The sequence below is a fragment of the Aulonocara sp. 'chitande type north' Nkhata Bay genome, linkage group LG20 (genome assembly GCF_057382095.1).
Source record: "Aulonocara sp. 'chitande type north' Nkhata Bay isolate Kocher_YH1m ecotype deep benthic linkage group LG20, A_spYH_male_GT1.1, whole genome shotgun sequence".
Lineage (NCBI taxonomy): Eukaryota > Metazoa > Chordata > Actinopteri > Cichliformes > Cichlidae > Aulonocara > Aulonocara sp. 'chitande type north' Nkhata Bay.
The window spans coordinates 31120471-31146039 of record NC_141363.1 but is presented as its reverse complement, the minus strand read 5'-3'; the positions used below and the strand labels follow the sequence as shown (position 1 = coordinate 31146039).

Below are 25569 nucleotides of genomic sequence, written 5' to 3'. Positions count from 1 at the left end.
CAGTCAAATATAATTTTTTGATTAGAAGCTACACTTAGGTTTAATACTAGTAGCAGTTCATGTTTATGTTCATGTCTTTATCTCTTCTCAAGGTGTGCATGTTGCCTCACTCCATCCTGTCAGATGTAGTTGGCTACACGCTGTGGCTGCTGGAATGTTCACATGCATCCGGCTGTTGCCACGCCACCATGTTCTTCTCCATCTCCTTTTCCTTCCGTGCAGTCTTGGAGCTTTTCGACAGGCAGGACGGCCTCCGACGTCTCGTCAATCTGGTGAGATAAACCAGCAGTCCTCGCTTTAATGTGTAAAAGTAAATATGTTATTTATAGAAAATAACATAATGTGGGTACAGCATTGACTGCCTTTCTTCAAATGTAGAAGATCCTAATTGTGTACTTTCCTATGCTATGAACTGACTGCTTTCAGATTAGCACACTGGAGATCCTGAATCCCGAAGATCAGGGGGCGCTGCTGAGTGATGATGAGATTTTCTCCAGCAGGCAGACAGCCAAGCACACCTGCATGGCGCTGCGCAGGTACTTTGAGGCCCATTTGGCAATCAAGGTGGAGCAGGTGAAGCAATCCCTTCAGCGCACAGAGGGCGGTGCCCCCATTCACTCACAACCGTACTACAAGGTAAGCAGAAGACTTTTTATCTGTTAAACATTTTGAAGTATTTTATGTTGTATTTAGTAATGCATATGTGTTTTGATGAAGTAATCTGTAGTGATGGTGTCTCATTCTTCAGGCTGTCAGCTATAGCCGTGAGGAGGTTGTGGAAATGATGGAGTTTCTGATCGAGCACGGTCCACCGCGACTCTATTGGGAACCAGCAGAGGTCTTTCACAAGCTGTCATGTGTTCAGCTCCTCCTGCAGCTTATATCCATTGCCTGTGACTGGAGGACCTACTATGGCAGGTATTGACATAGCAGTCATTGTTAAAATGCCTTTCATACATATTTTTTCATACATATTCTAGACAGTAGGTTTTATCAGTGCACTCAAAGTGATGGTTATTGTTCTTTCTTTGTAGGAGTGACACTGTGCGCTATGCCCTTGACATCCTGAGTATCCTCACAGTTGTTCCCAAGACTCAGCTGCTGTTATCCGAGGCTGTTGCTGTGCTTGATGAGGGAGGATCCACAGTTTCCACTGTTGGTAAGTTGTTCCATTTTAGTTGACATTCATCTATCAAAGATCAAATACAATTACATTATTATCTTTTAATATTAAAAAGTCTCATTTTACTTGTATATCAGTGGTATTCACTAAATGGTGACACATTCAAACAGCTTTTTATATGGCCATCTGTTCACAGAGCCATTAGAGAATTTCTTGTACAATAAAATCAAAATTTATTATCACTACCCACTGAATGCAATAACATGGAGCAGCTCTGTTTTTATTTGTTTATTTTGTGGAACCTTTGCCCAGTCCTTTTGAGATATGGCGTAACTCCAGGTATTCCTTTACAAGGTTTTTAATTTCATCTTTTTGTTTTGTTTTGTTCTCTCAGGGATGAGCATAGTTCTGGCAGTCGCGGAAGGAGAGGTATTTGTGAATGATGCAGAAATTCAGAAGTCAGCACTGCAGGTTGTCATCAACTGCGTTTGCGCTCCAGATAAACGCATGTCCAGCATTGGCAAGTTCATTGCAGGAACTCCCCGTCGTCGCCTTCCACAGCAGACCAAAGCAAACGAAAGTGTGCTCACTAAGATGTGGAATGTAGTGCAGTCGAACAATGGCATCAAGGTAGAATTAACACACAGCACACAAAAAAAATGGGTGGTTTTAATGTTAGAAAGATAATATTGGCTTTTTTCTTTTTTTTTTTAAAGCACTAACAAAAATGGCCTTCTGGCAGATCAAAGTATATCTTATATACTGACAGGAGCTGGAGTGGTAAATGAAACTGATTTATTTGATAGCTTTTATAATGGGTAACACTTAAAGGGTGAACTTCTTAAACCCACAACCACCCACATTTATATACTGATGTACTCCACTGACTTACACACTAAGGATCTTCTGAAACCTGTACCAGTGCAGCTGAAACATTACAGACAGAACTACCTAAATATTGTAACATTTGAATTCAAAGACTGCAAGAAAGATGTGGTGTTTTCTTGTAAACTTAGCTTAAGTTTGCAGCTAAATCTATTGAGGTTGTCCAGGATTTGGCATCGTCTCATGTAAGTGATGGTGTATAAAATCACAACCTGCATCTGTTTTCTTCCACTTATCCAATTCAGTGTCGCGGGGGAGCTGGAGCCTATCCCAGCTACTAGAGCAGGGCGATATGGCCAAAAATATTTATCACGATATATATTTGAAAATTTGCGATAACGATATAACCGATGATATAATTGATGTGAGACAAAATACAACTCCACAACATTACTAGCGCAAAAAGACAACCTTCCATTTATTTTCACTTAAACAAGAAGCTGGTTTTTATGTACATTAAAGCTTTATAAAATGTAACAGTGCAAATGCAAATTCCTTGCTGAAAGTTTAACCAAAAGGCATTTCCAGTAGAAATGGGCTGACATATCCTGAGCATAACCATGTATAATATCCACTGAAGTTAAAAAGAGGTGCTTTGCAACATTAAACTGCAGTGTGCAGTATGCATTTTTCGGACCATAAGGTGCACGGGATTATAAGGCACATTAAGCGAAACAAAGCAGTCAGATAAATCAAACTTTATTAAACTCATTCTTCTTGCTTCCTCCACTTCTGTACCATTGATTCATTAATGTTGAATTCTCTGGCAGCTGCTCTGTTCCCATGTTGTTGCAGTATATTAATGACTAACCTCGCATTGTGGATGGATTATCTCAGTTGTTCTCCTGACTGAAGTTTGGTCCGTTTACAGCATCCTGCCATGCGATTGCATTTGTCTCTAACCATGAAGAACCTTCACGTTAACTTTTATAAGTGGAAAAGTGTTAGTGTTCGTCCTCCAGCTTCACTGTTTATGTTATGCTAACATAGCTGTGTCGCTAGTGATCACGTAGCACATCATTATATACCAGCTAGCCCAACTTCAGTAACCCTACAAACATCACTGCTGTTTAGTTTCCTGTCTTCATTTATGTTGGAAGTGATAGCAGAGCTGTACGTTTGATTTTTTTCAGAAATCTCTCAGTCAGAACATGCAATATCATGCTTAGGTAACTAGCGAAACTAGCGAGCTAACTTCCGCTAGCTTCCTGCTAACTTCTAACTCCGTTAAATGTAATAACTTTTGTTTTCATGGATGCCTGGAAGTTAAACTTTATAGTTACACCTGGTAAAGCAGCAATGCTGATCGTTTTATTAAAGATGAAAGAATTTAGACAGTTTTTAACTCTAAGTGATGCTGCAGTGTTGTTTGACCTGAAGCATACGGAGTTTAGGACCCAGATTACTCCCAGATTTAAGAGCATCTTAGTCCGACAAATATGACAATAACAACGGCCGCTTGCATGTTCTGCAAAAAATGTGCTTTGTTGTGTATCTGACAGACAAACACCAAACCAGTTCCACATCACGGAAGTTGCACCGTTTTTACAAACCAATTCTGGTTCATCTGTTTCACTCAACAATCGGCCATGTGCGTATGAAAACAAAGGCACCGCGCATGCGCGTTTTACTCCCATTCTATCGCGATATTTCATTTTCCTATCGTTGCCTAACATTATACCGGTATTACCGTGAACGGTATAATATGGCCCAGCCCTACCAGCTACCATAGGGCAAGATAGCATAGATCAATCCGGGTTACACCCATGGATAGGCTGCCAGCACGATAACCCAAAAATGAGGCGATGTTCAATTTTCACATTTAAACCATAAATGCATCTGTTAGGAGGCTGAGGGGAAGCACTAGCGGCTAGCAGCACATCTTTTTTGTACAAACATATTTTGTCAAAGTCACCTTGACTTCACAGACAGAATTCAAGTTCAGCAAAGCCAGCTGGATGAGGTGTTCCTCAGCAAAGAATAGTGGGACGGTAGTTTTCTCTTTTTAGTAGGATTTCCATTATGTTTCTTCTCCTGGTCTATGGCTGCGCTACAGTGAGGGTATAATGTAAGGAAGAGATATAAAGTTGTAAATGTGATTCCCTTTAAACCTCTTCAGAAGCTTCTTCTCTCTTTGTGCATTTAAGGTATTGAACAATCCTTAAAAGAAAATGAGGAATAATTTCCAGTTTGGGGAAGGATGTAAGGAAGCATAAAATATGACAATAAAAGCACTTTTACTAAAGCACTATGATAACGAGATCAGCTAAAGCACTGAATAACCTACATTAACATTTACAGTTTTAGTCTGCTGCTGCTTATGCCCTCTGCTTAGACACCATTGTTTTATTCTCCTCAGTTCGGAGCTTTCCTGATCAAGACACTTTCGCTTATGCCCTCAGCCCTTGTTTATAACTTACACTTTGTGTTTGTCCTCTAGGTTCTGCTATCCCTGCTGACAGTGAAGATGCCCATTACAGATGCAGATCAGATCCGAGCTCTGGCCTGTAAAGCTCTGGTGGGTCTGTCTCGCTCCAGCTCTGTCAGACAAATCATCAGCAAGCTGCCGTTGTTCAGCAGCGGACACATCCAGCAGCTCATGAAGGAGCCTGTGCTCCAGGACAAACGCAGCGAACATGTCAAGTTCTGCAAGTTTGCTGCAGAGCTGATCGAAAGAATCTCTGGGAAACCGTTGCTGATTGGTACAGATGTGTCTCTGGCATGGTTGCAAAGGGCCAGTGTGGTTGCTCAGTCCAGGATCACCTTCCCTGAAAAAGAGCTGTTGCTGCTTATTAGGAACCATCTTGTGGCCAAAGGCCTGCATGATACTGCCACCACACTCACCAAGGAGGCAGATCTCCCGATGGCATGTTTGTCTCACTCTTCGCATTCTTCTTCTACCTACCCACCTGTTGCCCCTCCCCCTCCTGCCTCTCCTGTTGCTACTCTGCCTCGCACACCTCGGCTGGCCAACGGTGTTGGATCAAGACTTGGAAGCAACCCCTCTCATTCATCCACTCCAGGATCCAGCCACCCTCAGACACGTCCATCAACTTCACAGCCCAGTGGAATGCCTGCTGCTGCTTCTTCTGCTTTCCCATCAACATCTGTCCCTCACTGTAACAGTGGCTCACCACTGATTGGGCGAATTGTTTTCTCACGTGAGCGGCAAACAGGGTGCAGTACAGTAAGTTGTAAAAGACCTCGGGTGCTGCGGCAGAAGTCTGACCATGGGGCCTTCAGCCAGAGCCCAGCTATGAAGAAACAGTTTGACAGGCATCTGCCGTCTCCTCCTGCATTAGACAGCATTATTACAGAGTACCTGAGGGAACAGCATGCACGCTGTAAAAACCCTGTCGCAACCTGTCCACCGTTTTCCCTCTTCACCCCCCATCAGTGCCCTGAGCCCAAACAGAGACGCCAAGCACCCACCAACTTCACATCCCGACACACGCGGAGAGTCGTATATCCAAAATATGGAGGTGTAGATGGAGGATGCTTTGACAGGCATCTTATTTTTAGCAGGTAAATATCTTTGTTTCATTTTCTGTTTCTGAGGCTCAAGTGCGAGTTAATCGGTCAGCCCCCTCACAACCACTGATGTAATTCCTCATATTTTCTTTGTCCAGGTTCCGTCCCATCTCTGTGTTCAGGGAGGCAGACGAGGATGAAAGTGGATTCATGTGTTGTGCCTTTTCAGCCCGTGAGCGTTTCCTGATGCTCGGAACGTGTACGGGGCAGCTCAAACTCTACAATGTGTTTACAGGCCAGGAGGAAGCCAGCTACAGCTGTCACAGTTCAGCTATCACTCACCTGGAGCCATCACGGGTTAGTAGAAAGAACCACAAGTAAATAAATTAAAAAATATATATATACAATTTAAAATCCACACTGATCATCATATTATGATTAAATTGCGTGCTATTTATTATGGGCTTGAAACATGTGTCATGTTATTATGTTTAACCTACTAGGACCTGGCGTCCACATATGTGGACATCACATTTTGGGTTTTCTAGACTAAAATAGTAAATTTTGCTCTACAAGCGCCTGATATCCACTTACGACAGGGGTGGGCAACTCTAGGCCTCGAGGGCCGGTGTCCTGCAGGTTTTAGATGTGTCCTTGATCCAACACAGCTGATTCAAATGGCTAAATTACCTCCTCAACATGTCTTGTAGTTTTCCAGAAGCCTGGTAATGAACTAATAATTTAATTCAGGTGTGTTGACCCAGGGTGAGATCTAAAACCTGCAGGACACCGGCCCTCGAGGCCTGGAGTTGCCCACCCCTGACTTACGTTATACTGCCACTGTTCTATCAAAATTTAAAGGGAATGTCCTCATATGTGGATCGTATTTTTCTCAGAATCAAAATTAGGTTAAAAAAAATAATAAAGATGTTCGTGCAAAACACAATGTTTAGGTTTCTTTAAAAAAAAGTCAGCAGGAGGCTTGTTTGTATGATGTGTCCTCCAGCTGTTATTGTGACTGCAACACGGAGGACAGAGCAAAGAAAGAAACTGCTGAGGGATTGCAGCCATGCGTCAGCATCTTACAATCCACATGCATCATACTCGTGTTGTACCCAAGGTTGATTAGATCTGTGTCAGACAGTGTGCCTTGCAGTAAACTTACAAAATCTCAGCGTGTAGATGCCTTAAACAAGAGTGATGACAAATCTTCAAAACCTCTACCACTCATACAGTGAGACTAAATGTTTAAAGAAGACATCCTGTCAAGTGTTTAAGTGTTGAAAGTAAACGCATTTGCATTTTCAAGTATTATGTATTTAAAAAAAAAAAAAAAAATTTTTTAGAAAGCAGAATGGGATGCAGTTATAATTTTTTTACATCAAGGCTGTTGAAAATTGCTTTTTCTAGAACTGTATTGTTTGAAAACGTGTCTGAAAGAGGATCTCGTCGTGTCTTTTTAGGATGGTTCTCTGCTCTTAACGTCGGCCTCTTGGAGTTACCCGCTGTCTGCACTGTGGGGCATGAAATCGGTGTTCATCATGAAGTAAGCAATGCATTCACAAAACTCTGAAGTCATATTTACCCAGCTACTTTGAAGTGCACATAAAACACATTCCATTAAGTAAAATGCATAATTGAAATATTTGGAGTATGAAATTATTAGAAACTGCTGCCACGTGACTTCTGATTAAGTCTGTCGAGATCTTACTGCCTCTATGTATGTGGTGATCTTTGCCCAGTGGTATAGCAGCTTTAATCTGTCAAAGGAGCCGCCAAAGGGAGTGTGATTTAACTATGCACAATAATGGCCTCTGGGCTGTAGTCTTTCTGGAAAACAAGCATGTGGCTTTATTCATCCGAATAGTTTAACCAATGCAATATTAACCCCGAGATTCTCAACAGTATGAGACTAAAGTGCTCTGCTGACTTTGTTTTTTGCTTAAATGTTAATCATGCTCTCTATTTCTTTAGGCATTCGTTTCTGGGCGACCATTATGTGGAGTTCAGCAAGCTTTCACAAGATCATGTCATCGGGACAAAAGAGCACGTAGCACGTGTACGTATGTTTTCCATAATGCATAAAAACAAAGCATCCAGCAAGAGGGTAAATGTTCATTCTCATTACTTCTCTTCACCAGATATATGATATCCAGACTGGTCAGGTTACTCTAACTCTAAACAACCCAGACCTGGCTAACAACTACAAGAGAAACTGCGCCACCTTCAACCCAACGGACGACCTGGTGCTGAATGACGGTGTGCTGTGGGATGTGCGCACGGCTCAGGCCATCCACAAGTTTGACAAGTTCAACATGAACATCAGTGGAGTGTTTCATCCAAACGGCCTTGAAGTCATCATCAACACAGAAATTGTATCCTTTCATTGTTGGGTTGGTACAACTGCAGTTTTAAAACTTTTACAGTAAATTTGTCATTTTGATCTTTAGACCATTTTATACCTCTCACTATTGTTCTCCAACAGTGAGGGGAATGTTTTTAAGGATGAGGATATTTAAATATTTATTTGGTAAAATTCTTGTTTTGATGAGTTTGATGGAAAACCAAAAATGCTACCCTTTCTTAATGAACTATTTCAATGGAGAGATAAAGTGAATGCATAATTACAGGTCAAGGAATAGTTGTCAGCAGTGGACTTTCACTGTAAATATAATTACTGTGACTGCTATTGGGAATCGTTTCACTGCTGAGCATAAAATATTTATTCCATTAGGGTTAGGGTTGTCTTGGGAATGGTTATTTATTGTTCTTGTTTCTATACAATTGAGTGTATCGTTGTCTTTAACTGAGACTTTTAGTGGGATCTGCGCACTTTCCACCTCCTCCACACGGTTCCTGCTCTGGACCAGTGCAGAATAGTCTTCAACAACAGCGGCACTGTCATCTATGGAGGTAAATGCAGAATTCACTGCGTGATGGGTAATGTAGCACATTTGGCATCAAGCCTGCAACTCACTTCACAGTCAGTACAAGTGTGTGAAAGGTGTGTTTAGGTAGAAGGTTGGTAAGTGTGAGGTAAAGTGAGCACGTGTGTATTTGGTGAAAGGTGTGAATAGAGCCTGCAGCGGTAGAGTGAGTGAGAGTGTGTGTGTGTGTGTGTGTGTGTGCGCGTGCATGCTCACGCGCAAACTACTTGATACCACAAAGTCAGTCAGAGCCATATGGACTGAAAGCTCAGTGTTGGACTGGCAACAGAAAGAACCAGCTGGTTCATGCCACCTCACAGGAAGAGCCATGGGCGTGCAGTACTGGCTTTGTCTGTACAGCGAGCGTTTCAACCACTGAGGAGCCAGAACCAAAGCTAACCAGCTTGCTGGGTTCCTTTTATTTACTCTCCATCTCTCCCTGTGGCTTTTGTTTTTTGTAGCAATGCTGCAAGCTGATGATGAAGACGACATGATGGAAATGCAGATGAAAAGTCCATTTGGTTCATCATTCAGGACTTTCAATGCCACAGACTATAAACCCATTGGTGAGGGTTCCTACATTTAACTAGCTCAAATTTCAAATTGATCCTTATAGTTTTATTCATTTAATAATAATCACTGTCACTTTTTATATTCTATATTTTATATTCTGTATTGATGAACGTATATATTTTTAAACCCACTGTAATACTTTCGTTAAACATGTTTCTCTCCCCCCCCCCCCCCCCCCCCCCTCTTCTCAGCCACTATTGATGTAAAGAGGAATATATTTGACCTTTGCACAGATACAAAAGACTGCTACCTAGCCGTGATTGAGGTAAATTCCTTTTCATTACATTTTTAATAATGATTGCGACCATTTTTCCAAAAATACATGAAAATGCTGTTTTGTCCCCCCCCTCCCATAGAACCAAGACTCAGTCAACACTGACACAGTGTGCAGACTGTATGAAGTTGGTCGGCAGAGACTGGCAGAGGAAGAGGAGGAAGACGAGGAGGATCAGGTACTATTTATTTTTTGTTGTTTGTTTTGCTTTGGATGCAACCTCTTTGGTTCCTTTACGCAACACTAAAATTTCTAACAACTGACCTTCTCTGTTTGTGTTGCAGGAGGATGACGATCAAGAGGAAGATGATGACGACGATGAGGATTCGGACGACGATGTTGACACGGATCCCCTCATCGCCGAGCTGGAGAATGAAAACGGCGGAGAGGATGAAGATGACGAAGAGGAAGATGACGGTAACGATGAATTCTCTCCTTCCGATGAAGAAGTAGCGCGTCTCCTCGAAGAGGATGTTGATGCTGCAGATGATGACGACGATGATGACGATGATGATGAGGATGACGACGATAATGACGAGGATGACTCTGATAATGATGATGTCGATCTGGATGGCGATAATGGTGAGCAGAGGGTCTACAGTTTACCTTATTCTTCAGGCTATAGCAATTTTCTTCATTTCATTGACTCCAAACCTGTCTGCTTATAGAAACAGGAAAAAACACGTCCAGCTATAGCAGCATGAAGTTTTTTTTGTTTTGTTTTTTCATTTGAATAGTAACATTTCAGTTGCTCCAGTCAACATGAATGGAGAAAATATTTGTGATGCCAGTACATTTTTCTTTTTCTTTTAACTACAGTGTATTTTAAATTGATTAAGTCTATAAACAGGAGGGACATCTGTTGGTGTGCCAAACTACCTGCTGCCACTATGTTCTGAAACTTGGCCACCTATCAAAGACTGGGTTATATTGGGGGAGTGGTAGTTTGTACAGCCTATTTTCTGAGCTGTTGGTCAGCAGGGGTGTTGTTTGTTTTTTCCTCCTGAAGAGTGAAGGTGACAGTCATAGACAGAACATGGACACTTTATTAGGTACACTTTGCTCGTACTGCCTTAGTTCTTCATGACATAATTTCAGGAATGGACTGGAAACATTCTGGTCCGTGTGGACACATCATCATGCAGTTGCATTTGTCGACTGCAAACTGTATCAGGGAGGCACTAATTTGGCGTGAGACCTTGTGGATGCAGAGGCTATTTGAGTACAATGCATTCATTGTCATGTTCAAGAATCGAGTTAAGATGATTTTAGTTTTGAGACATGGCGTGTTATCATGCTGGAAGCAGGCATCATAAGATGGGTACACTGTCCCCAAGATAGAGGACCAAGATAGAGGCAGCAGATGGCTGCCCTTCCTTGAGCTGGAGGTTTCTTCCTGATTTTAAAAAGGAATTTTACCTTCCCATGGTCCCCAAGTGCTTGCTCATATAGTGTTGTCTGATTGTTGACGATTTCTGTGTTATTGTTGGGCCTTTACTTAACACTATAAAGCACCTTGAGTCAACTGTTTTGTCATTTGGTGCTCGTGAGGAAAAATACTGAGGTAGGCTGTGAAGTTTAAGACTCTGTACTAAAGGGCCCAAGAAAATATCCTCCATACAGTTACACCACTGAAGTCAGGATGGATATTATCCATGTTTTCATGTTGTTTAGCTCACATTCTGACTCTACTATCTGAGCACACAGTAGTCCTCTGACCTTTGGCACCAACATGGCATTTTCACCCAGATTTTTAGGGTTAACGGCAGCTGAATATTTTTCCTCTTTGTGAGGAAAATGCCAGTAAAATACAATTTCTGAAATGTATTTACAATAAGTCACTCATGCCACAACTATGCTACATTCAAAGTCCATTAAAATCACCTTTTTGCCTCATTCTGATGCTCAGTTTGAAATTTGGCAACTTTGGCACATTGTCAAGTTATCTTGACAATGTGTCTAAATGAACTCTATTGCTGCCATTTGATTTAGACATTTAATTTGCAGTTGAGTAGGTGTATGTAACAAATTGGCCTTTAAGTGTATTAAACACTAGAAAGTGTAATATGAGAAAGCACATAAATTATGCTTGTCCATTAATCAGCACACCTGCCTGTGAGTACAATCACATGATCAGCATTATATTGATTAGTTTCACATGCACATTTTTGTAATTATAACATTAACAAACTAAATGTGTGCCTTTGTATAAACAACTGGGTTAGATAGTAGGGGTGGGGGAAAAAATCGATACTGTGTAGTATCGTGATATTTTGTTTGCTAATAATGTATCGATACAGGGACAGCAGAAATCGATATTTTGTTACAAAAAAGTTTTTGTGGACCGGAACATGCTCTGACTTGAGAGCATGTTGATCCTTTTTCTGAGCAAGAATCCTGACATTCCTTCACTGTCCAAATGGGTTTAACTTTTTTTTTTTTTTTTGGCAGCAATAAACATGACAGTTTGCTTATTTTAATTTAAGACATGTTTTATTTTAATTAAGTTTAAAACTTTTTTATTTAATGTAAAATTATATTTTGTTTTAATTTACTTTCAAATTCTTCAGTTGCTGAAGGGGCTGCATAGTTTTCATAAATTTCATAGTTCAGAATAGCTATAATTGTACCAGATGGTTGCATTCAGTTAAGTTGGACTAGACTGTAATACAAACCGTTCAGTTTGTCAACAATAAAACTGACTGAAATGAGAGACTGAGTGTGAGACTTTGATATTAGATAAAATAAATATTGATAAAGTTTACCTTTATGTACAGAATCTGAATATCGCAAAATATTTTTAAAAATTGCAATAATATCGTATCGTGGGATGTATGGTGATTCCCACCTCTATTAGATGAGAATTATTGGAATGTAACCTAGAAGCATCTTTTAATAAATACAGCTCTGATGTCATGTAAATGATGCAGCACAACTGTTTGGTCAAATTTCTGTTTTCATGCCTGTCTGGTCATCCTTCCCCCCCCCCCCCCCCCCCCAGTGGAATTTAAAAAAAAAAAAAAAAAAAAAATGCTGTCTTGGTTTATTCCAGACGTTGAGACGCACAGAAGAAAAATCAGAGTGGACTTAAAGCTCCTTAACATTATTCCAAAGCTGCTTTGTTTTTGCCGTTTTAGCAGTTTCATCCTTCACCCAATGACCTATTCAGCACAAAATCTCACTTTCCCCATTTCTAAATCTGTATTTGTCTATCACACAAACAGACAGCTCTGACAACTCTGACCTTGAGGATGACATCATCTTGTCCCTGAACGAATGAGAAGCCATCTGCATCGGGAATAAAGGAAGCCGATGACCCGTCCACTTCTGCCCCGTGGACGATTGGTGCATAACGTGGGTCAAACTTGGAGCCCGGCCTGTTTGAAATGGCAGGTGTCTGCACACTTTGATGAGACTGAGGAGGAACGAGCTCACAGAGATCGAGCGGGAAAATCCATGCGCACAACTTGGCTTAACGTTGGGCATAAATGATTGTATATGATATAGTTTATTTAAAAAAGGCTTGTAAAATTAAAAAAAAATGGCTGGTGTGAAAATAGGTTAAAAGAAAAGTTTTATATTTTATCACAATGGTTCTTTAAATGAGCCTCTTCATTTGATATTGACTGATTTTCTAAGCCTGTTTGGTCACAGATTAGTCTTTGTAGGAGATGCAGCTTACTTTGCAAGGCTCTGGGTCTGCATTTGTGTAGCTAAGGATACAACGCTCTCTCAAGCTTGTACTTAGCCACGCTGCCTAGAGTAATCACCAAAAGTACTGGAGTATTGAATTTGGCAGCTATTCTGATGCACAAACATGTTGCCACTGGTTCAGAAAGCATTCAAGTACCGCTTCAGGATTTACTTTCACCATACAAACTACACACAGCAGTGCTATTAGTGAATGTTGCCTCTTGATTTCAATATGTAAATAGAGAAAATTAAATCAGCTTGGTGCTCTAACTAGTGTGGACACTGTACACCTGCTTGCTGTCAGCATGACAGACATTAAAGAGGCCTCTACAGCTTTCCACCATTACACCCCTTCACCGGGTCAACACAAGGATTTGGATTCAGTGGGTGCTTCTTAAGATTACAGGGTTTTGTTTTGTTTCATGCTGGTGGTAACATCACAGGTCCAATCATTCATTATCAGTAAATTGCATTTATTGCAGTGACTTTGGCTCATTAAAGGATGGACATCTGGCTAATTCCTGGAACATTCAGCAAAAAATATTTCAAATTTGTGTTTTCTCTGAGAGAAAGACAGGATCTATGACTGTCAGCCTTGTGAAAACTGATGCCAAGCACATGCACACTTTCAGTGCAGTGCAGACATTTCATGATTTTTGTTTTTTGCCTTGTAATTATTAATTTTTACCTGTTTTCGTTTCCAAAAGGAAACTTGTACGTTGAGTTTCTTGACAGTTTATGTACAACTTGTATGTATCTAAAGTATTTTACTAGAAATAAAGAAAGAAATGAGGGGAAAAAAATTATATCTTTAATAAAATAAAGATTTTTCTTAGATCAGAGGCATCAAACATAAAGCCTGGGGACAGAATTGGCCCGCCGAAGACCCCAATTGGCTCGTTGGACGACTTTGGAAAGGAGGACATAAATTCCGGACTTTTAATTGTATTTTCAGTGTTATAGCTTTTGCTGCCCAATGGCCATTCATACTAAACCAATGTAATTAAATGATAGTCCTGTCATTTTACAAATTGACTTCTTACAGTTTAAGCCCAATGAGTCGTGCTAATAGATTTCTCTAATTTACAGCATTTCTTTATCATGTAGAAAAACAGATTTGTTATTGAAATTGTGCTTTTTTTTTTTTATATTAAAGTATCTCATTGATTAAGTGTGTAGTTACATTTCTGCACACTGAGAAAAATGGGAGTTTCACTGATCTGGGCCACATAAGATTGAAGTGGGCTGTATGTGGCCCACGATGTAAAATGACTTTGACATCCCCGTCTTGGATAATGGCTGTCCGGCATAGCAAAGGCATCTTAAACACTGTGAACTTTTACAGTAAGGTAGAAATTTAATTGTTCTTCAAACAAGGAGCCAACAAAGGAAAACTTTGAGCAAATCTTTTAAGAAGAGAGTTTTTACTTTTTATACTTTTACTGTGAAGCAACTGGCTTGCAATTTCAAGATTTAAAAAAGGTGTTTCAAGATGAGAAAACCACTGTGCCATTAATCATGTGTACTATATTATGGATATATCCTGTGCTGTGCCTAATAGCAACAAAGGCACTACATGCTACTACTATTGTAGAATTGTTACTTCTTAATACCACATGAGTAAATACTCTGACAATTACTTTGCATTGTGTAAACAGAATGAATTTAGACATTAGATCAGTGTAATTCTTTCTATAGGGTTGGTGTGATGGAAGGGGATGCTAAAGATGGAGTGAGATTGCCGTGGAGACTAGTGATGTGCGGATCGATACTGAAATATCGATTTCTCCGATACCAGTCATTTATGTTCTAGAATCGATTCTCGCATTAAAATATCGATATTTTAGTAATTTAGGGTAAATTTGTAGTTTATCATTAACAGGAACACAGTGGAAATAACCTATATCCTTCAGATTGTCTACAATTGGAAGGAACTACTTCCTCTTCCACCTTTCATAGTCATGTGCGAAATATGGCTGTATAAATGTGTCGCAGCCCCTTGGCGTGCACACTCACAACAATGGCTGATCGTAAATGGAGTTATGTGCGGACGTGTTTTACATCCACAAACAGCCGAGACGTGGTTTGCGATACATGAATATCCTGAGTATTACTGGATCGGAAAGGAAATCAGTGGTATCGCACATCACTAGTGGAGACCCCTAAGGTTAGCAAATGAAAGAAGTACATGAAGAATATGACCACCTGAATTGTTTTTGGGCTTGTTTACATCTATGACTGACCTAATGTTGCCATTTTATTTCAGGTTCCTCTGTTGAACTCTGTTCTTTTGCAGAATAGGTCTTGCTCTCAATGAGAAGATCATATAAAGATTACAAGAACAATTTAATGATTAAATACTTCCACATTAAAGTTAAACTGGACATATCTATTATACCGATTTCCATTTCCAGCTCTATACTTTACTAGAGAAGTTTATCTCCACTTCTTTAAAGCCAGCTCCTTTCTAATTGGTTGCTCTTCACAAACAAAAGGTTTGAAGAATAAGCGGTTCAGCCTACTGTGCTCACCACCAAATATTTGCGCCTCAGGTTACCATGTTAGGAACAGCCACTCTGACTTCATATAGACCAAGAGTAGAAAAGAAACCGAAAAACTCAGCGTTTAAGGCAGTCTGAAGCGTGAGTTTATTTTCACATATGCTGACCTCAATATTAAAAACTTTGGCCAAGTTTAATATGAGCATCAACTTTTAGAACAGTTGGACGACCCCTAGGTGATCACAGTACTGAGTCTGTCTGTTCTGTATTGTGCTGTGCTTTGTCTTGCAGGAGCTAATGGGAGGGTAATTAGCCTTATGAGCTACACCTGGGCCCAGTGAGTTTGGCAGTAGAAGTTCCCTCCTCCCCGCAGTCACACTCTGACTCTGACCAGCTCAGCTGCACCACGATCTTAGGGCTCTTTTTTCTTTTCACTGCCTCTCATTTATACATATGTTACACTAACTTGCTTATTTAATTTACTGATCTTTTTTCTTAGTACATTTGTTTTTCCTGACTTGTCTTTATCCCTCTCATTCCTTCTCACACCGGCTGTGATGCAGTATATACTGTACATGACACGAAATAAGGAAAGCCATTGCAGATCCACTTCAAAGTTATTGTGATTTGGGTTTTAATGTGGGATGGGAAAAAAACTACACCAGATCCATTTATGGCTATGCTGTACATTAGATCCATATGAATAATCACATCTTTATTTATGTGATATCCCTCGTAGTGTTTCTCGATTAGGTGACTTTCCTCAGAGCTCTTCACTGGTGTGCATTCAGAAATTTGCCACTAAACGTTTTCCTGTGGCCTCCCCCACAGCTAATAATAGAACACATTAAAATAGTCACCAGAAACACATTACAATGGATCAAATAAGTATCCTAAAATGTGTGTGCGCCTGCACAGGCACATGCGTTTCCATGTGCTTCCAAGGCAGATTAGCTGTACCGGGGAGCATAAAGTGCATGATTGTGAGGAGTGTAAAGACATACAAATGTGCGTGCATGTGTGTGTTGCTGTGAAAGCAGATGATGGATGAGATGGTAGCACATGCTTCTTATTACCTCCTCTGCTGCCTCTTATTGTCTGCTGGTTTTGGGAGTGCTGAAACAGATAGCAGCTCTCACCGTATCAGTCAGTCCACGTTTGCAGTGGACCCGTGGCTCGTCCTCGCAGTGCTGCTGCATCTGAAGGAGCTACATATTAATGCCTAAATGAAAGAGTAAAACACGGTGTTTAAGCCATTTCTCAGATCTAGCATTACATAAAACGTCCTTTTTTTTTAACCATTTGCATGAATTAGTGTCCGTTGAACATGTTTTTTGCTGAGTTTATTTCCTTAAATGTTTATTAGCTGGGATGCATATTTGGCTTACAAAATGCCCCGCACTCCTGCAGCTTTATGTATGTGATTGGAACACCGCCCACAGTGTTCCACTTGAAGTAATAGACAGATGGGAGTCAGTCACAGCATCGCTATGATGGAGAGAAATTACCCTGCTGAATGCTGCCCTCCCTCCCACACTACATCAAACTCACTGGACGCTCAATATTCACCAAATCACTCTATTTTTCTAGTCATGACTGCCTTGTCTATAGGACAAGACAGCTTAATGCACTGAAATGACCACATGTGATTTGAGCAGTGGCTGAGATACTGTATGACAAATTTTATGAGTCGCCGCTGCACATTCATCTGATTTCAAACATCAGTTCTCTGGTTGTGTATTATTTTCCTGCATATATGAGAACATTTCAATCAATGTCGGTCTGCTCGGTGGATGAAAAGCAAATATTTTGAGAAAAAGCATTGATGGAGTTCTAGGATGAATGCATTTACTGGCATTAGGTTGCAGGGATTTTTATACCTCATGAACAAACTCCACGGCCTTGAAGTTTCACAGAAAACTGATGTTCATAGAGTTACTCATTACCCCACACAGCATTTTAAAAGCAGTGAGTCATACTGTGACACCCAGTGTTTCAGCTAAATTCACTGCATCATATACATGTCCCTAAAATCCAAATTAATGGGCTTACAGTCGAGCTGTTTGCTCTAAAAGCTGTTTAAATCTACACGGCTGAGTGTTGATCACATTCATTTGTTAAAGAGCTATGGTTTTGGCAACCTGAAGGAAAATTACTGTGTGGCCTGGGTATTTTATATTATTTGCACACGTACATGCTTTGACTTATTTAAATGTGAGGGTTTTTTAAGCCTTGAGGATATTAATGGGCAAATATATCGTTAATGACTACAGATGGCTGGTCCTCTGTAAGTCTTGTTCTGCCAGAGGCTTCTTCCTGTTAAAAGGGAGTTTTTCATTCCCACTGTCACCAAAGCACATGCTTGCACTTGGAACATTTGATTGTTGTCTTTTTCTCTGTATTATTGTAGGGTCTTTACTTTGAGGCGACCATTGTTGTGATTTGGTGCTATATAAATAAAACTGAACTGAATTGAACTGGATCACTAGTTTTTTCCCAGCAGCCTGGAAGCTTTGAAACATAATTTGAACATCCAGGTGTGAAAATGAAAATGTAACTGAACACTTAAACTGCTAATATTCAGTCCTGGGAATTTATTTCAACAATGTGTGGACTGGAAAAAGAAGAAAAACACAAACTGCTCTCGAGTGCAGCAGTCTTAAGTCTATGTCCAAAATTAAGTCTCTACTAATGTCCAGTAATCTTTGATTTTATAATCCACGCTTGTGAATAAATAATGGAAAGTCAAATATCAGACCGTGAAAGCCATCCATAAACCAGACAGAGGTGTTGGGATGCAGGTCATTTGGGAAACCCAGCTTGCCAAACCCATCAGTCAAATTCAAAGGATCAAAGTTCCATCTCTCCTTTGTGGGAGCATGACTGCACTATGACAAAGCATCGCGGGTAGTGGGTCCGTTTCTTTGAAATGACTCAACCAGGAGGTACTTCCCCACACGGTCAGGCCTGATGTGCATCACTGGGAGCTTTTCTTTATGCCCAACAGCTCCACTAAAATAAAACATTCACACACACACATACACACACAAAGAGAGGCAGACTGCCAGCCAGTCAGCATGAGCGTCCTAGCAGGAGAAAATGCAGTTTGTGTTTTTGATGGATGAAAGTACCATACAGAGAGAGAGAGAGAGAGATCGTGCATATATTTGCAAATGCTTGACACATCAGTGTTGACAAAACAAGTCATGTGACGACCGCGAAGATGGCGCAGCTTTGGGTATATTGCAGTTTTCTCAGTATTTTCTTGCACCAACTCGGCAGTTTGGACCGGTGATCAAATATCGCGACCTATTACCTACTAATTATCGAGCGATCCCGCGCGTTCACGCTGGGTAGCTCTCTGTGGACGAGACAGACTTGAGCGGATGAAATCCGAGGAAAGAAGAGAAGCACAAAGAAAATAAATAAATAAGCTTCGAGGAAAACGAATCTCTCAGTTCCAGCTGAAATGCGTCTGCAATAAAAAAAAAAAAGAGAAAAAAATTTCTTTTGTGGAGAACAAAAAACCGCTCACCGCGTGCGCGTGCGTATATGCGTGTGTGCGTTACATTAGGTGGACACAGAGACTGCATCAGGCTAGAGACACACGCCGGGACATAATAGAGCTGAGACATCGAGGCTTTGATGGTCCTTCCTCCCCCCTTCTACACACGAACGTCAGGATACTGATTCCGGTCGAGACATGTAGTCCCATGTATCAGCAACCAGGATAATTTGTAGCCTTGAGCTCTCATTTTTAGCAGCATCATCTCACGATATCGACATAATGTGGCTTGCTCTACCGAAGGGAAAATAACCAAATATGTGGATACCTACTGAAGAGGAGAAAATCGGAGTTGGTGAGTCGACAACACCTTTTTAATGCTAATTAACGATGCTTGGTTTCTAGTTTTGTTGTCTGTTTTTTTTTAAACTTGACTTTATTCATTCAGCCTCTCGATGACAGTTTTTACAAGAGAAAACACCCAAATTTTGTTCTTCGAAATCCCGCATTGGCTATGCAGCCTGATTTCCCCCCCATACTATTAAGCCCATTACATCAAATGAAAAACACAGACTTATAATGGCTGATATACACGCACAGTGCCTGCATAGAGAGGGGAAATTGCGTGGGATGATACAGCCTACAACCAGCCACCTTAAAGATGCCATCACGGTCTTTACACAACCGCAGGCGGCCCGTTAAATGCGCTCCCAGTCTTTAGTTTGGTGGTTTTATTCACACATATATAAAAATGCGTCAATGTAGCGGTTTAGCCTTTTCTTCTTCCGAGCGCGTGTAATGGGGGGAGGGCGCAATTTGTTTTGAAACCACGAGGGGGCATCGTGACTGCGTCCCTCCAACAGGTGTAGGCTGGAGTGAAGCTGAAGTCTACCTGTAGACAAAAAACCAAACAAACAAACAAACAAAAAACCCCACAACCCCCCCAAAAACAATAAAACTGACGTGCTTGGTGCCGCAGCAGCAGGGACTGCAAAGTACCACTCTTTACATTTTCTGTGTGTGTGTGTGTGTGTGTGTGTGCGCGTGTACTTTGAGCAGCATCCTGGGCTCATGACAACATTTTATGGAGAACAAAAGCGAGCTGTACACGATTTAATAACCAGTGGATGCAAAAAATGCCGTCACAAGATCCCGGAAGGTGTTTATAAATTGACTGTTGAGTCCCGAAGTGACTATGGCGAGAATACACTACAGAGGGTTTTCATTAGGGGAATGAGTCATGTCCAGATGCTCTGCTGCTTCTTATACTTGTAGGGCTACTCGTACTGAGTCGCACATGATACCCCCCCCCCCCTCTTCATACACACGCCCACACATATACACTTTTTTTGGAGGCATTGCGTTGGTCATGATGGTTTCAGAAAGACCGCAGGCGGAGAACCCCAAGCGGCAGCCCTACCATAACATCACCACTTCCAGCTGCTGCATCTAATCGTCCCCGTGTTATTCCATCCTTCCGTCCATCGCAGAAATCACTGCAGTACTTTTCCAAGCGCAAACATCTAGGGGTGGGGGGTGTTTTAACAGGGGAGGAGAAGGTAGTTTTGTGTTGGTGGTGGGGGGGTGTGGAAGCAACAGTTCGGCGCAGCCAACGCGCCAGTCAGTGCGGAGTGACCTGGCGCTGTCCGTGGTGCTGGAATCTGGAGATGACGCTGTCCACGGTGCTGAAATGCGGGGAAGCAGAGCCACCGTGTACCTACTCGGTACACACTGTACCTTGTGAAAGCTGAACACATCGCTCCGGTGAATATCCCCCCTCTGCCTCAGACAACATGCTGGCTCGCGAGGTTCAGTATTTCTCCGGCATCACTGCAGATGAAGCCCACGCTGCTGAACTGTTGCGATAAATGGTAATACAGCCCCAAAAGCCTGCTATCAGTCCCTTTCCTGCCTCATCTGTGGTGTTAGTGGCACCATTTTGCATTTTCCCCCTATCTTCTTGCCTTATTATGTCACTGCGTGTAATATTTTCTCATATTACCCAAATTACCATGCGCAGATATGAAACAGAGATGTGGTCCGTCAGCAGCCAACCGGGCCTTTCTTTTTTCTGTTATCTTCACAGGCTCCATTTAAAAGGAGGCAGCTGAAGACCCCTCATGAAACGTTAATGGCTTTCTTACAATCCTGGCCTCCGCATTGTTTGGTTTTTGTTTGTGTTTATGTCGGAAATTTTTGTTTCTATATCTGCTAGTGCTGTTTACCCTAACTTTAAAATGGCCAGTGTAGTTTATCCTAATGCACAGTTACGTTTATAATAATTTGCCTTGTTTTTCAGATAGGAATTAGTTCTCAGTTTGTCAAAAGTAGCTAAAAATACAAGCCATTATGCTAAAACATTGTGATATAACATAACTCTGAGGATGCCAGGAGTTAAAAATAACACAATAACATAATATTGAAATGATTACTGTTAAATCACAAGCCTAAAATTAGTTTTCTTGAAATCTTTTCTTCCTACACTCAGAAAAATTATGGTTCTTAAATGGTTCTTCAGATGGCTTCATGGTTCTTTAAAGAACCATCATACGTCAAAGAACCTTTTTATTTTGTGGATGGTTCTTCAGCTATTACAAATGGTTCTTAAAGAACAAAAGGTTCTTCATCCTTAGCAATCTAAGTTTGATGGTGTAAATGGCATAAATATTTATTCACTATAATGAGGCTGTGAATTATACTGTGTGTTTTCTTTGTGTGCATGTGTGTGCGAAGGGAGAGGGCGGGTTACCTGGCAATTACCCTTTAAGAGAAGATGGTAGGAAACTGAATATTCAAATAAAAGTTAGAAATATTTGCTTAAAAATATACCGGTGGCAGGGGTGGGGGCCAAAGCCTAAAGACCCTACCCCCCCCCCCCCCCCCCCACACACACACACACACCCCTAACCCCACAAACACATTATGAATATGGTGAGTTAACAAACAGTAGACACAATACACACATTCAAGTACTGTACTTTAGTTTTAAATTTTAATAAAGCATTACTATTTTCTACTCCAAGGCATTACTTTTGAGATTATTATATATTTTTGAAAATACAGCATAATGATAATACTAGTTATTGTAAACTTTACAAACCACCCAGCAGTATGTAAAGTCAAATTATAAGATACAAGTAAATAACAATTGCAGAACAGAATGTCAGTGTAATGAACACACACTTCGTTTTGACAAAGCACAGCTTAGGTAAATGATCTGAGTAGTTGTTCATCACTGAGCAATTTGTTAATATGTGTTTCGAGCCAAATAAATGACAGGGAGAGAGAGTGACGTCAGAACACGTCATACTATAACCTCCCGGGAGCGAACGGAGGGGGTCAGTCGTTGGGATGCGCATGCGCAGACAGAGTGTGCGAGCGGCGGGCCTTGACCTTTCGGGGAAAAAAACTCACGGACGGTGACAGCGAAACGGATAACAGTCTTCAGTACCTGCTGGACTTTGAAGCTGTGGATTCTGGGACTGTTAGAAAAGGTAAAACATTTCCATTAAAACCTTATTACTGTTTTGTTTTTGTTACTCGTCATTGTAGCTTGCTGTTAATGTTGTGCTAACAGTAGCGATTAGCTAGATACGTTAGCCGTTGAGGTCAGCGCAATTTAGTATCCGGTATACAGAAACTGTTTTCCTAACAAAACCACTGTTATAATTAAGTGAAGGTGCTCCCAGCTAATTTGAACCTTTGGCTTCTAAAATATGTGGTTCAATTGCGTGCTGCGTACATAACCTAATGTCAGCTAGACCGAAATTAAAATTTAATATATTGTTAAAGTCACTAAAATGGCGCCTGAAGCCTGTTGTGAGCTCTGTCTGCTCTAGAAACTCTGAAATTCTGTAGATCTGAGCCGTACATTAAATACTCACATGAACCTGTACTTTGAATTCTGTATGAGCTGTATAAAATACAGCTATGCATAAGAGTTTTGAATGAATAATTAGATTAGATAACTCTTCATTGTCTAATCGAATTATATAGAAATGAATAGAAAGTGGTTCTTTAGACTGATGCCATAGAAGAACCTGTTTTGGTGCCACAAAGAACCTTTCAATGGTTTCAAACATGAGAAGGTGTGTCTTTGACTGTTCCTGCATAACTTAGTTTCGGACTAGTTGACAAGTTATGCTCCGGTCATTTGATGTTTCCAAGATAGATGTTCTTTTGTAATATAGTTAAATTTTTTTGTATATTTAATTTATCCACCATCATACATCATACATACAAACTAAGAAGAGGTCGTTATACTAACAAGAGGTATCAACGCTGGGCCAAAGTTCAGCACATGGTTAAAGTTTGTAATCCAGCCAGGGTGTAAATATCACTCAGCAGCCAGAGCTGAAGCAGGTAGCATCAACACATAAATCTACTCTACCCGGCTTAAATCACAAGAGCACCTCTGACCAAAAAGCTGTAGATTTTTCTTGTTTGCACAAATTAATCCAGATTCACATTAACTGTGTTCACAGCTCCAACAAAATGAGGAAGAGGAGGGGCAGAAACACAATTAGATTGAATTACAATTGGATGGAAGTTGAGGACAAGGAGAAGGAAGCTTTGGATGAGGAGGAAGAGAAGCAGCAGGAGCATCTTTAGGGATCCCTATGATGTCATTGAGGTTTGTTTCATTAATATGGTCCTCTCACAAAGAACGATGACATGTTTTAGTTCACGTACTTCCTGTATTAAATAGTGATATGCAAAATGTTGTGAAAAACCATGGAGCAGGTACGTATAGTGCATCTGCAGGTAAATGAACATCAAATCTCTAAGACAGACTGAAATCTGTATATTTATCACCCTTATGATAAAACCCATGTCAGCCATTGGTTTATGGACTTTGTATTTTGAAGCCTCAACATTTGCATTATTGCTGTTGCTATGTTGGGACCATATTAGGATGAGGGATCAGAATCTGGAGTCATGCACACTATTATTTCATTTAGTGTGTATCCATAAGATTCATACAGCAGATCCAAGTTGTGCCTTGAAAACAGGAAAGTCGTCTGCATAGAGGAGAACTGTAATAGCAGGCTTGTACAAAGTGAGGCTTTGTGCTCACATTTGCTGCAAACACTCATTTTACCCTGTTTTGATGCAGCTTTCACTTGAAATCAGGCAAGAACTGGACTTATTTTTTACAATGTGTTCTTGTGAATTGATTGTGTATCGCATATGTTTGGTTTGACTTTCTGCAAGACAACAGTCGTCCACTGGCCAAAACAATTTTCCAAATACCTCCACGTGATCTAGCCTGGATTTAGAAAAGAATAGCAAAAAAAATCTGCACCTCCTGCTTCAGATGCAATTTGTGTTTGTGCGTTCAGAGGCAGCGGCGAGAGGGGAGACCTCGGGTCATCCAGCTGGAGAGCCTGACCAGGAGGAGTCGAACATTAACTCAGCTCTTCCAGGGCACCCTGCAGACTCGGCTGTTGGCATCGACGAGGGATGACGTGAACGCCAAACTGGAGTCCATCACAGGTCAACTGCAGGTATGCGAGTCAGACCTTCTGAGGAGGGTTTCACTTTTCTCTCTTCTTTATAATTGACTCTTTTCTCTCTCTTTCAGCTCCTTGTCTCAGAGTGGGAGGGATTTGAAGCACAAAGGGAGGAGCTTGTCGTTTGGTTGGCTGATATGGATGTCTGCCTGAGTGAGGTTGACCAGCTGACAGGAAACACCAGTGAAAAACTGAAACAACTGCAGGTGTGGGCTTGTTTTGATATGACATATATTTGATATGAAACATACGTCAGAGACATTGTCCTAAACTGGACTAACAAAGGACCATGAGTACAACATGAAAAGTACATTACATAGCGTAAGGCTGAAGTTCATTGATCATTTTAATCATAAACTTGTTGTTGAAATGTTTTTACTGAACATGCAAATATCTGCTGATGAAAATGTGTTGATTTATTGGTCTGTTATGAAGCTATTGCTATTTCTAATGTGTTTTATCACTTTCTGATGTTTTATTAATTAAACAATACATGTATTATTTGTTGTGTTATCTGTAGATATAGTATTTATATATATATTTATTTATAGTATAGCCAATATATTTAATTATTACTTTTTAAAACACTAATATGTGACATGTATTAGTAGTGATGTTGTGCTGAGGGTTAAAATGCCTTTTTGTCTTTTGGTAACTACAAAATGACAATAAACCATTAATATATGTCTATGCTGTGCTCGTATTTATTTTACCCTACTCAAATTCAATTTATGATGCATTTTATTTTGAAAGATTTAAAATGGTTTTTTTTAAAGAACCACTCAAAAAAGGTTCTTTAAAATGGTTCTTTTAAAGAACCATTTTTAAAAAGGTTCTTTGAAAAACCATTAAAGGTGCCCCAAAGAACCATTTCTTGATGGTTCTTTGGGGCACCTTTAAAGGTTCTTCAATGAACCACTGAAAGAAATGGTTCTTCAAAGAACCATTGTTTGAAAGGTTCTTTGTGGCACCAAAAAAGGTTCTTCTATGGCATCAGTCTAAAGAACCACTTTTGGTTCCAGTTGGCACCTTTATTTTTCTGAGTGTACAAGCTGAAAATGTTCCTTTTTCTTGTGCACAAATGAGTCACTGATGGATTTTTCT

The 25569-nt window shown here is 40.6% G+C and overlaps 3 protein-coding genes across 9 annotated transcripts in view; all 3 read left to right on the top strand.

Annotated features, from left to right (window-relative positions):
* Nucleotides 1–15570, top strand: part of LOC147305938 (DDB1- and CUL4-associated factor 1-like) — a 33164-nt gene extending 17594 nt beyond the window's left edge. Inside the window, exons 10-25 of one of the 2 annotated variants that reach the window (XM_086276108.1) lie at nt 93–272; nt 427–636; nt 749–918; nt 1035–1159; nt 1518–1753; nt 4449–5533; nt 5638–5836; nt 6943–7025; nt 7454–7538; nt 7621–7854; nt 8299–8392; nt 8868–8972; nt 9171–9244; nt 9336–9431; nt 9538–9835; nt 12478–15570. In XM_086276108.1, the coding sequence (XP_086132234.1) occupies nt 93–272; nt 427–636; nt 749–918; nt 1035–1159; nt 1518–1753; nt 4449–5533; nt 5638–5836; nt 6943–7025; nt 7454–7538; nt 7621–7854; nt 8299–8392; nt 8868–8972; nt 9171–9244; nt 9336–9431; nt 9538–9835; nt 12478–12533 (3330 nt within the window). In that variant the 3' untranslated portion in view covers nt 12534–15570. The remainder of the gene's footprint in view (nt 1–92; nt 273–426; nt 637–748; nt 919–1034; nt 1160–1517; nt 1754–4448; nt 5534–5637; nt 5837–6942; nt 7026–7453; nt 7539–7620; nt 7855–8298; nt 8393–8867; nt 8973–9170; nt 9245–9335; nt 9432–9537; nt 9836–12477) is intronic. The other variant, XM_086276110.1, reaches the window with a different exon arrangement.
* Nucleotides 15571–18589: 3019 nt separating this feature from the next.
* LOC147305935 (dedicator of cytokinesis protein 3-like) overlaps nt 18590–25569 on the top strand; it is a 57349-nt gene continuing 50369 nt past the window's right edge. For 3 of the 6 annotated variants that reach the window (XM_086276352.1, XM_086276351.1, XM_086276350.1), the window contains exon 1: nt 18590–19307. In XM_086276352.1, coding sequence (XP_086132478.1) covers nt 19271–19307 — 37 coding nt within the window. In that variant the 5' untranslated portion in view covers nt 18590–19270. The remainder of the gene's footprint in view (nt 19308–25569) is intronic. The other 3 variants (XM_086276356.1, XM_086276355.1, XM_086276353.1) reach the window with 1 other exon arrangement.
* On the top strand, nt 21894–25156 carry LOC147305937 (uncharacterized). Its single transcript, XM_086277006.1, has 4 exons — nt 21894–22446; nt 23437–23585; nt 24295–24459; nt 24537–25156. The coding sequence occupies exons 2-4, from the start codon at nt 23529–23531 to the stop codon at nt 24702–24704; spliced, it is 390 nt and encodes a 129-aa protein (XP_086133132.1). The 5' UTR covers nt 21894–22446; nt 23437–23528; the 3' UTR covers nt 24705–25156.

Bases quoted from the DNA above. Each gene is read 5' to 3' on its own strand.
- LOC147305937 (XM_086277006.1), top strand. From the start codon at position 23,529: ATGAGGAGGAAGAGAAGCAGCAGGAGCATCTTTAGGGATCCCTATGAT. The intron at 23,586-24,294 runs GTTTGTTTCATT...TTGTGCGTTCAG, and splicing joins ATCCCTATGATGTCATTGAG to AGGCAGCGGCGAGAGGGGAG. The intron at 24,460-24,536 runs GTATGCGAGTCA...TCTCTCTTTCAG, and splicing joins CCATCACAGGTCAACTGCAG to CTCCTTGTCTCAGAGTGGGA.